A 16,700-nucleotide genomic window follows, 5' to 3' on the forward strand; every position below is an offset into this window, starting at 1 on the left:
CCTCCTCCTCATAGTCTGCACGTCAACCTATTTTGCTTGCCAAAACGACCGCTGTAGGTGCCCGTCGACCCTCTCTTTGCTTCTGCCCGTCGATCCACTTGCTGCCTTTACCCGTCACATCCCTCACAGCCTCTGTCCGTCAACACCCTCTCTGCCCGTCGACGCACTCTTTGTCCGCCAAAACGCCCACTGTAGTTGCCCGTCGACCCTATCGTTTCCTTGCCCATCCGCCCCCTCATAGTCTGTGCCCCTCAACCCAATCCCTGTACCTGCCCGTCGACTCACTCACAGTCTCTGCCCGTCGACCCAATCACTGCCGGCCAAAATTTCCGCTGTATTTGCCCGTCGAATCACTCAGTCTCTGCCCGTCGTCCCACTCGCTGCCCACAAAAATGCCCAATGAAGTTGCCCGTCAACTTTTATATTGCCTTTGGCTATCTAATCCCTAACAGTCTTTGCCCGTCGACCCCCTCTCTGCCCGTCAACCCCCTCTTTGCCCGTCGATCAACAATCGATCAGCAAAAATAACCACTGTAGGGGGCCCGTCGACCATATCGTTGCCTCTGTTTATCATCCTCCTCACACTCTCTGCCCGTCAACCCACTTACTGCCCACCAAAATGTCCGTTTTAGTTGGCCGTCAACCTATTTACAAAAGGGAAATGCAACTAACTTTACGGTGCCGTTGCCAGTTGCTTGTTGAGAATGGTCGGCCAGAACACTTCTTGCCACACTTTAAACATTTTCTTTGTATATTTTTGTTTTCTGGGATTTCTTCTCTTTTTTTTTTCCTTTAGAGTTTTGGGAAATTCGAAGTAGGTCAACACCTGCTGCTCATACCACATTTTTGGCTCCTTTGACTTGGAATGTGAAGATAAATTGCTTTGAGAATGAGATGCATTGGCAGTAGACCCATCCATAGATTCATTCAACCCATCTTCTGTTTCTGAATGAACAGCATCCCCTTCGATCACTTCCCATGAAGCACCTACTTCACTTTCATCTAATGTTGCATTTTCTAAACTCGCTTCCATTTCTATTCTGGTAGGTGACTCAAGTGTGAAGTGAACGATAAGTGAGGACTACACAAATAGAATGATAGTTAGTATTTCAGATCTTTAATGAAGGAAATAAAAATTGCATGGGCTACGTACTCTGTAGTCTGAAATTGAGAAGTGGGCAGTTGGGCACAGGCCACAGCGTTCTGGTATTAGTCAAATGTCTCAATCACTCAAGTTTTAAGTGAACGGCAAGACAGACAAAGGAGTGAGGATTGAATCAAATTGTCATTGAAACCTAGAAAAATAGAATGATATAGTTAGTATTTCAGAGCTTTAGCTAAGTAAATAATAGTTGGGCTACGTACTATGTATCCTGAATCTGAAAAAAACTGATAACATGAAGTTAATGGTCTAATGGACGCTTGACGGCTTCAATTTTACTCTGAAATTGATGAGAACAGCACTCTGGTACGTACGTACGTGTACGTAGTCTACTAGCTGATACTCAAATAGAGAAACGGTATTTACGTAATTACGTTTACGTAGTATCTAGTATTCTACTCAGATAATTAAATGGAATGGAGTAATCACTAAACACTAATCAGTAATGCTGTAATGGACGCTTGAATTTTTGTCTGAAATTTTAGAAGTATGAGAAATCGATAACGAGGACAGCTTCCGGTCAGAACAACGTTGTGACGATTAATTTTCAGATCAGATGACAGATGTCACATAATGTGAAAATTTGATTCGAAATAAGAGAATCATTGATTCAAATAAATTTTATTGAAAAACACTAAAATCAGAATCAAAAATCAGAATCAAATTTTGGTAAGAATAACAAATCGGAAAATCAGGCAAAATTGATTCGAATCGTTGATTCGAATCAAATTTTGATTGGAATCAAAATTGATTCGGCAGATCACTGCTTTCATGTAATCAGACAGCGATTTGTAGCCCGACGGCTGATTTTTTTTACTTTGCCGTAAATGGCAATGCAGCATTCGTGGCGCAAATTCAAATTCTTTCAGGGGCAAAATGATAAAACAGGTATACCAGACAATTTTATAAGCTTCAAGAATGTATTCTGGATTTTGTTATGAAACGCCTTCTTTGAAGACGTTGGTTACAGAGTTAAAAATCTTAAAGTTAAAAAGTTATTGGAAAATAACAATTTAATCGACGTCGGACAAAGAGCAATCGGACTCATCATCGCTTGACACATTAGTGGCATCCTCGTCCATTTCTTCTTCGTTAGAGAAATCCAAAATCATATCTTCAATTGTCGTCGGGACCATGTCACCCTGAAACCAGACAGGGGAGTATTTTTCTTCAACTAGCTGCCACCCGTTTCCGCTAGGTAAAATGACTTGAGGATTAAAAACGGTTCCGTTTCGCCAAACAGAACAAATAGCATTTGTTCTTTTGATTTGCTCCAATAATACAGAGTGGCATGGAGGGAGGGAACTTCCATCAATTCCTTTGACGTTGGCCATAGGATTTTTACCTCTTTTTGGTTGATATATGCTCAAGAACATATCCATTCTGCATGAGTTGACGGTTTTGACATGTTTTTTCCATACATGGCACAAACGTATTCCTCGATAATCCTTGTCGTGTCTTCTTTTATAATTTCATTATGACCCAGTTAGGAAAAAAATCTTGAAATTTAATATTCTGTTCAAGAATGGAGAAAAGACGAGTTTTGGCTTTTGTTGAAAAAGCTGGGGTGTAGTCGCATCCAGTGAAGGCATGAAAAGCAGGAATTGCGTTTGACAGTGATTTTCCTAAGCTCTTGCATATAGCATTAACGTCTACATAACGATGGTTGTTCTTGCTCTGTGTGCCAACTTCTAGCCAGGTGTGTACACCATCTCGGATTTTTGACATATTCCCGATTAAGATAGCCAACACGTCCGTGTCTGAAGTATAAATTGTAACATTGGCCGGGAAAGAGATGGAATTAAGATGGGCAATAATTCGAGAATCTGCCTCTTCATTAATACTCCACATGCATTTTTCTTCTTTCACGAGAACTTGCCCATTAACTGCACGGAATGAAAAACATGACAGGCCTTCAGTAACATACAACACTTTTTCGCAAAGAAAACATGCAAGGGAATCATCGGTTCAGCTTTTCACAAGGAAAGGAACGAGTTCTCGCTTTAAATTATTATTTCTTAGAGCTGTAATAAAATCAGTAGGAAAATCGTCTCGTCATATTCTTCAACGTATATGTGCATTCCGAGCCAAGACAATTCACTTGATCTTCGATCGCGTCACGTCGCCATCCATTAAAGACATGGAGCGAGATAAAAGGACAGATAGCGATCGAAATGTCCACTTCAAAATAGCTGGAGAGAATCAGTTAAGACCTATTGATTTTGGCTACCATCTCTTGGTATCCTCAAACGTCCTCAAAGCTATTTTGCTGAGGATGGTACTTCTGCTCCTGGTGTCCTCGATGCCTCAACCATTAAGTTGGCCTTGGAAATACACGAGTTTGATTAAAATCTAACGATAATCACACACATTTATTTTTTTGACGAAATACAATGGTTTTTGAGTTATTTGAATTCAAAATGGTTAATACAAGAGACTTGGTAAAATCTCATTAAAGAAAACAGGAAAAAAAAAAGGAACAGCAGATCAGAAGATGCATATTTATTCGACATGAATTCTAAAAGTATGCCATGGGATCCTCATCACGTTTACGTTTAATGTAATAGGCTTCTAGTTCCTCTTCATTGGGTGCTTTGCTTTCTACCATACTATTGTAAGGGCGTTTCCTTTCGTCTAAGCCCATAAGAAGTTCCACTTGCTTAATACGCTTTTCTTCCACTTTTAAAGCTTCAAGCAATCTTTTCTTCTTTTCATTTTCTTCGTCAGTACCGGAGCTGCTGCTTTCGTGTGCGGATTCCTTTACTCCTTTTGCTTTTTTTTGCGATTTCTTTTTCTTCTTCTTTTCCCTCTTCTTCATCCTTCGAGCCTCAGATTTTAATGAGGCCTCACATTCTTTTTCCTTCTTGGATGACAGTAATTCGGGTTCACGCTCTTCTTCAACTTGCTCCTCTACTTGGCTGTCTGTATTTTCGTTTTCCGAAGCTGGGTACCCGACTTTTATTGCAGTTATAGCAACCGAAGAACCAGTTTTTTTTTCTTCTTCTATATCTTTGCTCTCTCTCCCGTGCAGTAGGAGTTTCTCATCGTCGAATGACAACACTGGAATCCCCATTGACCGTCTTTCCAATATGAACCCCAAACCTAAATTAGCGATTGAAACCTTTAAACAGGCTTATCAGATGTATTTATATTAAATACTTACCGATTGATGGTTATTAATATATATATCTTCTTCATAGCGAGAGCTTACTACAGGTTTTTCAGCACCTTTGATGATTTTTCCAGCTCGAGAATACTCAACATATTGCTCAGTTTGGGCAAGTAAAAGAGCTTTAGGTGGAACTAGTAAATGTTCTTTACCTCCATAGCGTTCAAGAATACCCTCCTGAATAGAGCTTTTAATTTCTTCCTTTTTACCAACATATTCAATTTTGAGTTTTTCAGCCTTGGTTGGTTCAGCTAACAAGTGAACGTCAACACCTGCATGCTGTGCTTCCCATGCAAACAACTGGGCCTGAGCATGCTTTGACGTGTCTCCACTGAAACGAATGAAATTTTCCCCTGCATAATCAACCTGTTCTGCTTCTTTTCCCGTATCTGAAAAAATCAAAAGAAATTGTAGCAAACACCACTGAATCTAAAACTGATACTGATTTTACCTTTATAGGGGTTTTCCCTCATAGAACGGGTCTTAGGATCGTAATAAGCAGAATTTGGATCCAGATTTCGCAGATATTTTGCGGTGTCTTCACGAATCCTTAAATTACGAACAGTGATTCTTTGCTTAGAGTCCACCTTCGTTCCCGGCATATCAACTTCATCAACATATTTATCTTCATCACCATCCATTTCTTCTTCACCTCCATCTTCTTCATCTCCAGTGTTCAGCCTTTGAGCTTTAAGCTGCCTTTTAGTGTCCTCAACTTTTTCAAATTCTTCTATGATGCCCAAATGTTCGGTTGGATTATAACCATTCCAACGATCTCGTTTCCCATCAAAGTCCAATTTTAGTTCTGGTTGAATAAACTCATCTGGGGCAATTTCAGCTCCTGAGTATTTTGCCAAAACTTTTCTAGGTCTTTCCATGCAATCTTTTTTTTTGTGAGTCATTGCCCCACAGTTTTCACAAGCTCCTTTCCTAAATTTGGTTGTCAAGGAATCAAGGTTAACCCCACGCTGAAACCAATCACCAACTCTAGCCAAATGTTTCTGTTTCTCATCTTCTTGTGGTCTTTGATGTTTTAATGTTGGCCCTATGGTATTATAATACCATGGTGCAGAAGATATATACTGAGGAATATGTGGGTTTATGTCTTTGCCTGTTGGAGGTAATAATATGTAATACAAGTTGAAAAATGTAACATAAAGGCTAGTTACCTTCTTCATCTACTGCAGCTGGCGCAGTTCCTGCTTTCCTAGCTTCTTCAAGTTCTTTTGCTTTTCTCCAGTCTTCCCTAGTCTTCTTTTGGGGCTCATTACCAATTGCCTGAGATTTGCTTGCAATGAGCAAAGAAACTGGTAAACTTGGCGTAGAAGCCATTACGAGAACAAACGTAAAACTTTTTGTCGAATTTGAACCAAAGAAATCTACGCACTTCTTAAGTTTTTTTTTTTTTTTTTTACTTTAGGTGATTTCTGCAGACGATGCCGAGATGGTGAGGACTGAGGCTTGAGGCAGATTGTTCCAAGGCCTACTTTATGCTTAAGGCCTGTAAACTCGAATACCTCCTATGGCGGTGACGCGTTACCTGGCAACTGGCCAGTGGCAACAACTTATCAGAGGAAAAACAAGGGCTACGACGACACCATCTGGCACTCGCTACTGCTACTGCTTCGAAAACCTAAATACAAAATTAAGCAAAAACAGGGTTTCCTTTTATTTTTTAATTAAGAGTATCTTAGAATCCTTAACTTTTAGTTAAAGAATTCCAGTAAGTGTAAAAAATCACCTCTTTGAAAAAGAAATATTTTTTTCTAGCTCCAGTTCTATCTACTTTATTTTTATTTTATTTTTGCTTGTAAGTTGCTCGTCTCTTTTAGCCGAAGAATTTCGTTTGCTGCCAGAAATTCGTCTGCTACAAGGGGATGAACAACAAACCATTCACAAACAATAGCTAAATAAAAATAAACCAGATAGAACTAGGGCTAGAAAAAAAATTGGGAAATGAAAAAATGAATAGGGTACCCTCTGCTAGGAAGAAAAGGGGGAAAATCTTAATTATATTTATGAAAACTTATTTTTTAACATGAAGAAGTTGGTTTCTCCATAAGACGCTGCAGCCGCAGCAGACCAACTTGGACACAAATGAGATTTTCGCATTTGTGGAGAACGTGCAACGTAGGATGTTTTACTGCTCTATTGGCATGGTCTAACATAAGAGGTCCCACAACTGTCGTCTGCTAGGTGTTTCGTCTGCTATTTCCGCGGACAAATTTTGGGGCACTCGCTAGGGGCACTGACTACCCGGATCAGTCATAACATTCCCTCCATAACGTTGTCAACAATGGGGAAAGTAGTCGTTTGTGACGGTTTTTCGCGCTGTTTTCTTCTGTATTAAAAATAAAAAAAATTTACTATACAAATAAAGGAAACCTGAATCAATTCCTCTTTGTATTATAAACATTAATATACATTAATACACATTAATTAACCATATTAGACAGTTTGCGCAGCTTATGCTGCTCTTCTTTTGATTTCTGGCTAACCTCATTTTTTAACCGTTTCGCTTCCATGTGATATCGGATTTCTATGTATTCAAACATTAAAAATGGGACCATTTCCGTGCGATGTTTGTCGCAACAAATATTTGTCTATTGTCTATTGAGTCTAGTATATGCATAGAGCGCAAAAACTACAACGTTTCTGTAAAAAACTTTTTTGTTTATGTTAATTAATTTAATTACTTTACAGAAATGAATAGCCCTCATTAAGAGCTATCTATTTATGTAAAATTTATTAGGTTTAGACATATAGTTATAAGGAATTATTTAAATTATGATTAGGTACACATCATGTTTTAAGATGTATAGTATATGAGAAAGCTTTTTTCAATATGGTTCAGAATTCCTTTTCTGATGAAATACCCTAATCCATTTGTATGGATTTTTTAACTAGCATTCGTCCCAATGTTGTGCTTTATTTTCAATAAGCTAGGTAAAACGAAGCCGACGAAATTATTTTTTTCTCTTTTCGTTTAGTAAAATTCTGTCGTCGTCTTCGACAGTCTCCAATTGCAGGCTTAATATTATTTCATCTAATTTAGCTCGATGTTTGGGTAGCCGGAGAAAAGGGACCCAACGAAAAAGGACCCAACAAAAAAGGACCGGAAAAAAGTACCCAATGAAAAAGGACCCTATCAACCAGGACCATACAATTAAATTGGTTCTTTTTCTCCGTCCAAGTGGGCCTTTTTCTCCCTATTTTTTAAGTTGTTATCATATCTATGATTATGAAAAAACTTAATTTTTGTGATTGTTCCGTTCGATATTCTTCCTTTATTCTAGGCCAGCGTTCTTATGTGGTAATAATATAACTCGTTTCGTGAATTATAAGAGACGTCAAAGTAATTGCACGTCATGATAATTAAAAAAAGGCTAGCTTCCGGCGTTTTAGAGGTAACATGGACTCCCAAATATAACGCTTACAAGCTAACAAACGATCATTGAAAGTCTTTTACAGACCTTTGTAAGAACTTGTATTTGTTTGCTTTACGTGTAGGACATGGGTTTACAATATCTGCGTTTCCAAAAGAATTAGATTTAACAATTGGGGGAAAAACACTAGTTTTACAAGGGAGAGCAGCAGCAACAACACACCAAGGACGACCAAAAACAAATGAATCCATTATTTCAAACAAATGTGCATGAATATTTAAGGAATAGCCAAGTCATCACGTGAATTCCTCTCAAAAAACGAGTTTAAAAGATTATCACGTGTTTGTGAGTGGCTGTATTTTGCCCTTGGCTCGTTCCTTTGTAGCAGACGAATTTCTTGCAGAAAACAACATTTTTCTGCTAGAAGAACGAACCACAATAAAAAATTAAATAAAAAAAAACTAGATTGAATTTGGGCTAGTAAATAATTTAGGAAATGAAGGAATGAATAACGTACCCACTGTAAAAAAGAAAAGGGGGAAGATCTAAATTACAGTTACTAAAACTTATTATTTAACGTGAAAGAGTTGGTTTTCCATAAGACCTTGCAGCCACAGCAGGCCAACTTGGACACAAACGAGATTTTCGCATAAATGGAGAACACGCACCCCTGGATGTTTTACTGCTCTATTCTGCAACTAGGGTTAAGAATAAAAAGTCTTGGGTTTGGTCACACTTTGATCAAATTAGGAACACAAATTCGAGCAAGTGCAAGTATTGCCCGAGAACTTTTGTGATCAGTGGAACTGGCACTATGTCTAAGCAGTTACATACTAAGCACTCTACTATGTTGACGAAGATCGATCAAAGCGGTTTGAATAGTAAGGGAAAAGTTGTCAAGCCGTTCAAGGTAATACCCATTATTTACAAGTAACATCTTTAGACCTATAGTTTAAAAATAAAACCAATGAATTATTTTGATTCAAATTCTAGTAAAGTGAAGGTAGTGCTCACGACGCATTTATTGAGTTTATTGCAACTAATAGTTGCAATAAAATAAATGCTATAATAAATAACTACGCTAAATATTATAACAACCACGGTTTTGCACTCGGGGAAGAAGCAGCGTTTCGGAAATTTACGTCAAAATTACAGCCACTATACAAATTCCTTGAAGCGAGTGATGTAAAGGATAGGTTAATGCGTACCTATGCAAAAATGAAGCAGAAAGTTATCGAACAACTCGGGAAAATAGATGTGGCCCTCACCACTGATCTGTGGACGTCCCCCAATAACTTTTCCTTCTTGGGTATAACTATTGCAATGTGGAATGAAACGTTCCAACCAATTGATGTCATTGTTGAATTCAAATATGTGCTGGGTGATCATTCTGGTGTCAATTTAGCTAAGAATTTCTATAACAACCTTACTTCATATCAGCTAAATGACAAGGTGAGTATAATCTTCACAGACTGATCGGATCGCCCGATCCGATCAATCTTAATCAAATGATCGCATCGCCGATCAAGATAAAAAAAATTATTGGAATGGCAAGTCTGCCCTCTACCTACATCATATAAATGGAAATTTTAGAGAGATTTGATAATCGTCACCGTTCTTCCTAACATATAACGATCATGGTGTGAATCACGCATTTCACTTTTAGTTTTGTACAGACTATGTAGGGGAGCGTGAGGCCAATTGAATCTCAAAGCAAATTGAAAAAGAAATCTACCTCTTGGCGTATGAGACAAGTTTTGAAAAAATCAGGTTAATAGGAATAACGGGTAAAAGCATAGATAATTTTCTAGACAACTACATACTTTTTGGCTGAAAGTCCTCTTGCATACTCGGTAAAAAGAATGCATTTAACTGGGTGTACTAAAAGCTTGATTGCTACGTGTCATAAGAGAAAATGTTTGTAGACTCGGGGAGGGAGGATTTCCATAAATGCCACAGGGTCTATGTACAGGAGATGCAAACGATGTTCCGTGGCTTTCATGTGAGGAAAATCGTCTAGTGTTCGTGTCTTTCGCGGAAATTCAGAAGGAATATATCCCTGTATGGCAACCAGGTATTGGGATACCTTTTTCACCAGCTCAGGACGTAGACGGACACGATCATACTTTCCACGAACCCATTCACTCATAGACTTTTTGGACCCCCAAACAGACCAAATGCATATAATCTAACGGGATATTTTTTACCATATCTGTTAACACTTTTTCTACTATTGATCTTTTTTTTTTTTTTATCAAAATGATTCAAATATGCCACTGGTCTCTGCCGAAAAAAAGCATCTGTTCTTGCAGGAGCATTAAGATCGGGATACGTTACCCGCCCACCGTGTTTGCCTGTGTTTCTAACCCAATCTCCTTTGGTGGTGCATTTGTGGCAACAATTATAGCTATTATGAGGGACGACACTTGTAGCAAAACTGCGTGCTGGGGTATCAAACAACATGGCAATAGTTTCAATCTTTAATAGTCTATTACTGTTGCGGATCACGACCCGCCACCTGACGGACAATTAACTAGGTCGGGCCGACTAGTTCGCAAGCCCACTATTTTTGATTTATATTATGTGTAAGGCCGCCAGGGGTGCTGTGTTCAGCGTCTTCTTGGTGGCCGATCTCGGTTAATGTTCCTTCTTCGCAATTGTTCAACAAGGTAGAGCAGACGCCATTATAAGTTGTGTCAGAATCTGAATAAAAGCTAGAGAATCAGCAACAATTTACCTGAGTCAAGTGTCTTCAAATCAATAATTACTTATCAGGTATTATCAGTAAAAGTAATTGCTGTCAATGGTCCTTCGAAACTAACTAGTTTTTAAACAGAATTCTGTACAACTCGATTAAGTAACACTGCTAATAGGTCAAGCCACGCTACAGTCGTGTCAAAGAAAGAGTGTTGAGCACTTTGCGTAAGCATTAGTTTTAATATACTTGATAATTTACACTTATTTAAGTATTGTCGTCCTAACTATCACTCCCTTTTTGAAAGAAGTTAGTCTAAAAGCTGAATTCAGCCACTCCGGGGATGTACCCGAGAAGAACTCCAATTAGTCATGAAGCATCTCAGCGTATCACTGTAATCTAAGTTACAAGATAGTTCTAAGTTAGTGTGTTAATCCTTCTGCAAACAGTATCTCAACAGAATCAAAAGACTTGGGGTATATCATGCTCGCATCAAATTTGGTGAATTTGGCCCAAGTCTCACCGAACCTGTAGAACCTGAATACAGGCCATTGCCCCACGGTGTAACAATTGATGCAAAACTAGGTGCCTACGAAGAAGGTTTCTATAGCATTGCAATCAAGTATCTTCCCCGTGACGAAGCTGTTGCCATCACCAACATCAGAGTGAACGCTGATTATGCAAGATACCTAAACTTCCTGAGAGGATTACCGACTTGTGAGCCAACGCCAAGAGAACAAATTCATCCAGAGATTCCCTTGCCAGCTGTGCTCCAGCACCCAACACCACGTGCACCAGACTACGGAAGCACTCCGATTGCAAGATTTTACGGGTACCAAGGACCTAGAAGCCATCCGAGGTCGCGTGGTCAATCTACCGTTGCAGAGCAGTCAACATCTGTAGCAACCAGGAACGTGGTCGTTCGCAGCCTTCTCGAAAACAAAAGAAGAAGAGAGGCTGAGGTTATTGAACAAGAAGTCGGTGCAGAAGGTACAGAAGACATCACTGAAGTGGAGACGAATTTTTCGATCAGAACAAACGATTCTGAGACTGTCATTCAAGAAGAAAGTGAAGTAGAGGAAACAGTGAAAGGAGAAAGTGAAGAAAGCGGTTCGACCACATCTGAGGAATTCATCTTGTCCATCAACGAACGAGAATTTTGAAAACCCTCCGCGAATTCGCTCAAGAAGAGGCTTAATTTTTTTGTTTTAAGTTCCCTTCGTGTTATGTTAAACTAAGATCTTAGCCATCTAGTGGTAACAAACAAATTTTTACGTTTGTAACTCGACGAATACGTCAATAGACTGGTTTTCAACAAGCATATTTTCTTGTTGCTTTCTCAAAATTTAAAATACTGCCTTGAACAACTTTAATTTCCTTTTCCTCAAGATCGATTCTCAAATTCGTAGATTACTGAAATCAGTGTAATTCCAAACAATGGCGACCGCAAACAAAAAGCAACAGGCGCAGACTTTAACACTCTTAACAATAGAGACATTGGAAAGGGAATTACACAAGAATTTGAAAAGTTATGATGAAGCTTGAGGAGACAATTTGTTGGAAGAAGCAGAAACAGCTTACGAACTAGCTGATGACAGAGCGCTAAGGCTTCTTAAGCATTATAGAAATGTCATACCCCAACTAGACGCCGAGATGCAAGCAAAATATGTCGACAAACACGAAGAGTTTGTAGACCGTCATCATAGAATGGTTATCGATTGGAAAAGAAGGAGGCCAACTGCACCTACGGAAGCAGACCCCTCTGAACATTCGGAAAATTCGGATGGAGAGGAGACAACTCCGGCAACAGCAGGAAACGTTGCGCAAGCAACAGGTGTACAAGCAGCCAATACAGTTGCACTGCAACAACAGCAAAACATCATGAGCATTGCTCATCTGCTACCAAGAATTGAATTAGCCAAATTTGAAGGGGATTCAAACAAATGGAGAGATTGGTGGGCGATTTTTCGAACACTTATCCACGAAAATCCATCACTACGACCCATCGAAAAATTCAGCAGATTGAAGATGCACATGAGCGAAGACGCTGCTGGTGCAATTTCATACCTGGACTTAACAGAAGAAAATTACACCAAGGCAATCGACATTTTAAATGGGAAATACAACAGGCCGAGATCAGCAAGAGCAGACCACTACATCGCAATTACGGAATTGCCTAGGGTAGATCGAGTAGAAGACTACAAGGCAATGAGGAAGTTGCACGACAGAGCAATGGGTCACGCCTTGAATCTTGGCGACTTAGAAAAGAATTCTGCACAAAATGAAGCAATTTCAGAGATAATTACAAGAAAACTACCTCTTGAATTAGTTTCAAGATGGCATGGGGAAACAAGAAGATCCCGTAAAACGTTAAAAGATCTCTTTACCTTCATCGACAGTGTAGCAGAAGATTGGGAATATGCGTTCTCGACTGAAAAGAACGAGAAGAAAAAACCTAAGCAAGAGGCTACTGAAAAAGCAAATCGAGTTACATTTGCATCCACACCAACGGCAGCGGAATTAGCAGTGACAGGAACTGCAACAATACATCCGAAAGATCGAAAAGAGAAGACCTCAACAACAATAAAAAGACCATGTTTGTTCTGCAAAGACAAACACCCCACGTACAAATGCGAAGTCGCAATAGAGAAGAAACTAGAGCAAGTTCGGAAGGAGAAAAGGTGTTGGAGGTGCCTCGGACAGAGTCACCAAGTGAGAGCCTGTTGGAAGACAAGCAATTGCGCCAAATGTGGCAAGGGTCACCATACAGCCATCTGTAATCAGACAGTTCGGGCGAAAACAGTGACAGCTACGGTAGCAGCGTCCCCAATGTTAAAGGCAGCAGATGACGCTCCACTCTCAATAGAAGCACGCCTATTCGGTGGCGTGTACGTCCAAACAGCAACTGTTATAGTGGAAGGGCCAAACGGTTGGCACAAAGCTATAGCGTACATTGATCAAGGATCGAATGCAACACTGATTCGAAGCGAACTCGCTCAAACTCTAGGACTTCAGGAAGTGGGAAAAATCAAATTGAAACTTCAGGCAGTGGGTCATCTACACCCAGAAAAGGAACGAAGTGTAAGAAAGTTACGACTACGCGGGATAATTCCGGATGCCGAATCAATTGATTTAGAGGCGATTGAGCAACCCGAAATAGGAAAGGTTGCTGGATCGACAAAGACCGAATTCGTCAGTGAACTCTGGAACCAAGGTTACAAGTTGGCTGATGATAGAATTTTGAGCGGGACAGCAGGACCTTGCCAAATAGACATTTTGATTGGAGCCAATCAAGTCTGGAAGGTACTAGGCTCAAAACAGATCGTTTCGAAGACTGGAATTAGAGCCATCGAAAGCAAATTGGGTTGGTTACTACTTGGGCAGGATGAGACAGTTGCGATTTCAACCACTACGGCGATCGGCTTCCTCCTAAAGGCAAAAGAAGGAACACCACAATACCCAATGCAAGGCCCGAATTCGAACAGAAACGATGAAATTGAATTTGCGAAGTGGTGGAAATTAGAAAGTCTAGATCCACTAGAAAATGTGCCACTTTCGGATCGCTGGAAATCTTATACAGACTCCATCAAACAAGACGAAGATGGACATTATGTCGCACCGCTCCCATGGAATGAAAACAAACAAGGAGTGAGCAAGAATGACGCCATGGCAGAAGGTCAGGCAAGAGCGCTGATGAAAAGGATGGAGAAGGATAACGAGATGAAGACTTCATACGAAGCTGAGTTCAGAAAACTGAAAGAACTTAGATTCATCTCTAAAGCAGACACCAATTTTAAGGGTATCTACACGATTCTACCCCATCACCCAGTTCTCCGTAAAGACAAAATCACCAGCAAAGTGAGACCTGTTTTCAATGGTTCTGCGAAGCCGAAAACAGGATTCAGCGCCAACGACTGTCTCGAAGAAGGACCCAATCTGAATCCTGACATGCTTGATGTTATCCTGACGTTTAGGCTAAATCCAATTGCCTGGACAGCTGATATCCGACAAGCATTTTTAATGGTAAAATTGCTAAACGAGGACGCGGAAGCGTTAAGGTTCCTTTTAGAAGACGAAAACGTCCCAGGAACGCTGCAGACCTACAAATGGAATAGACTACCATTTGGGCTAACATGTAGCCCGGCAGTGCTCAGGACCGTCCTAAAGAAACACCTCGAGTCATACAAAGGCGAACTAGCAGTAAGCAGTCGCCAAATGTTACGGCATCTATATGTAGACGACTACTTGTCAAATGCGCCTACATTAGAAGCAGCAAAGACCGTAATCGGTACGGTACTCAAACTTTTTCAGACGCAAAGATGGAATTGAAAAAATGGGTAACTAACGACCCGCAGCTGCGAGAGTATCTACAACAGAGCAATTTGACAGACGACTCATCCGATTCGTACTCGTGTCTTAATTTAGACCCACAAAAGGTACTAGGAGTGAGGTGGAATACCAGCACAGATTGCTTCTATTTCAAGTCTGACGTAATCGTAGATGCAGCCGCAAAAGTAAAAGTGCTAACAAAAAGATCGTTTGCTAAAATCTCGACCAAGCTTTTCGACCCCCTTGGATTCATTGGACCCATAACACTACAGTTCAAGCTACTCTTCCAGGAATTGTGGGAAGAAAAAATCGGATGGGATGACAATGTGAATTCACAAACGGAGAGTCGATTCAGAGCTATAGTGGAAGATTTGAAAGGTATAGACAGAATCCAAATACCTCGCATGATCTCAACAGCACCGACAGATGTAATTCAAGAATTACATGTATTCTGCGACGCTTCAACAAAAGCGTACGGAGCTGTAGCATACGCCAAGTCAAGAAATCCTGGATTCATCCGACTTGTTTGCTGTAAAACTAGGGCAGCACCACTCCCGAAAAACGAAGTTTCACTACCAAGGCTAGAACTGCTTAGCGCCGAACTCGGCAGTGTCTTAGCTGAACGAATCGTAAACGCAATTGACAAAGTGAAGTGGGAAGTGACACTATGGACTGACTCTATGGCAGCATTAGGTTGGATCAAAGGAGATCCAGGGCGATGGAAACTATTCGTACGGAATAGAGTAGAAACAATTCAGAAGAGAGTCAAACCAGAACACTGGAAACACTGTCCTGGAAAAGACAACCCAGCGGATTTCGCATCTCGAAGTTGCTCCGTCAAGAAGTTGACAGAGGCTTTTTCCTGGTGGGGAGGTCCCTCCTGGCTGAAACAAGAATCGTCTGAATGGCCTCAGCAAGACAACCCAACTTCGGATGACCTACAATTAATGGAAGTCGAAATGAAATCCAAACAGAGAATGCAAATTCTAGCAGTTTTCAACATGCCAGATTGGTTGGATTCACTGGTTTTGAGAGTAAGCAGTTATCTGCGATTACTGAGAACAATAGCCTGGATGTACAGACTCATGAAGAAGTTACCGTCCGGTAAGGCAATAGAAACAGTCGGAGTAGCAGAAATTCATTGCCTCTCTGTCTGCGAAATCAGCACCGCCGAGAACTTCATTCTAAGAACTATTCAACAGAAAGCATTCCCAGAAATTTATGGATCCCTTAAAGAAGGAAAATCCAAAAAGAAACTGCTACACGATCTCGACACATTACGACCAATTTGGGACGAAAAACAACAACTGATACGAGTGACAGGTAGAGTAGGTCCAGCCTTAAGAGACCTACTTATTGAACCGCCGATACTTCTCCCTGCAAATGAGAGAATAGTCGACTTGCTGATCCACCATCATCATGTCAAACGGAAACCCACCGGTGTTCAATCAACATTAACCTATCTCCGTAATCGGTTCTGGATTATTTGTGCTCGACAACGCATCAAGAGTGTCATCAAGCATTGTGGAAAATGCCAACGAGCTCAATCGCGCCCTTTCGACGAAGAAGCCGCTTCCATGCATTTGGATCGTACCAAGAAGGCACAGCCATTCGAAATCATTGGAATTGATTATTTCGGGCCGATGTACGTTTTGGAAGAGGTCCTTTTGATTGAGAAAGACAAGGAAGGGAACGATGTCGAGAAAACTCGGGTTGGTGAAAAAAAGGTGCACGCGTGTTTATTCACTTGTGCCGTCACAAGAGCTGTACATCTTGAGCTCGTGACAGACCTTACCACGAAAACGTTCATGCTCGCTCTACGCAGAATGATGTCCAGAAGAGAAGATTGTAAGACAATCTATAGCGATAACGCAGCAACATTCACATGCGCCGCTAAACTTGTAACAGAAGACCCTACTTAAGCAAATTGGCTATCAAGTAAGGGAATTGAGTGGAAAT

The 16,700-nt window shown here is 40.4% G+C and overlaps 3 protein-coding genes across 4 annotated transcripts; 2 read left to right on the forward strand and 1 right to left on the reverse strand.

Annotated features, from left to right (window-relative positions):
- Positions 1-3,515: 3,515 nt before the first annotated feature.
- On the reverse strand, positions 3,516-5,818 carry LOC116919816 (pre-mRNA-splicing factor SLU7). The gene is given in 5 exon segments (XM_032925871.2): positions 3,516-4,177; positions 4,180-4,264; positions 4,326-4,720; positions 4,783-5,442; positions 5,501-5,818. Coding segments are annotated over 5 exon segments (1,800 nt in total). The 5' UTR covers positions 5,664-5,818; the 3' UTR covers positions 3,516-3,680.
- Positions 5,819-10,215: 4,397 nt separating this feature from the next.
- LOC123467028 lies at positions 10,216-11,697 on the forward strand. Of its 2 annotated transcripts, XM_045167092.1 has the most exons (4): positions 10,216-10,492; positions 10,554-10,639; positions 10,723-10,806; positions 10,862-11,697. In XM_045167092.1, the coding sequence occupies exons 3-4, from the start codon at positions 10,756-10,758 to the stop codon at positions 11,573-11,575; spliced, it is 765 nt and encodes a 254-aa protein (XP_045023027.1). In that variant the 5' UTR covers positions 10,216-10,492; positions 10,554-10,639; positions 10,723-10,755; the 3' UTR covers positions 11,576-11,697. The 2 variants fall into 2 exon arrangements, with proteins under 2 accessions (XP_045023027.1, XP_045023028.1); XM_045167093.1 differs by lacking the exon at positions 10,216-10,492 and having other exon boundaries at positions 10,515-10,639.
- Positions 11,698-12,065: 368 nt separating this feature from the next.
- On the forward strand, positions 12,066-16,663 carry LOC123467030. Its single transcript, XM_045167095.1, has 2 exons — positions 12,066-14,693; positions 14,768-16,663. Exons 1-2 carry the CDS (start codon positions 12,066-12,068, stop codon positions 16,661-16,663), a joined length of 4,524 nt encoding a protein of 1,507 aa, XP_045023030.1.
- The last annotated feature ends 37 nt before the right edge of the window (positions 16,664-16,700 follow it).

Source organism: Daphnia magna, unplaced genomic scaffold (genome assembly GCF_020631705.1).
Source record: "Daphnia magna isolate NIES unplaced genomic scaffold, ASM2063170v1.1 Dm_contigs137, whole genome shotgun sequence".
Lineage (NCBI taxonomy): Eukaryota > Metazoa > Arthropoda > Branchiopoda > Diplostraca > Daphniidae > Daphnia > Daphnia magna.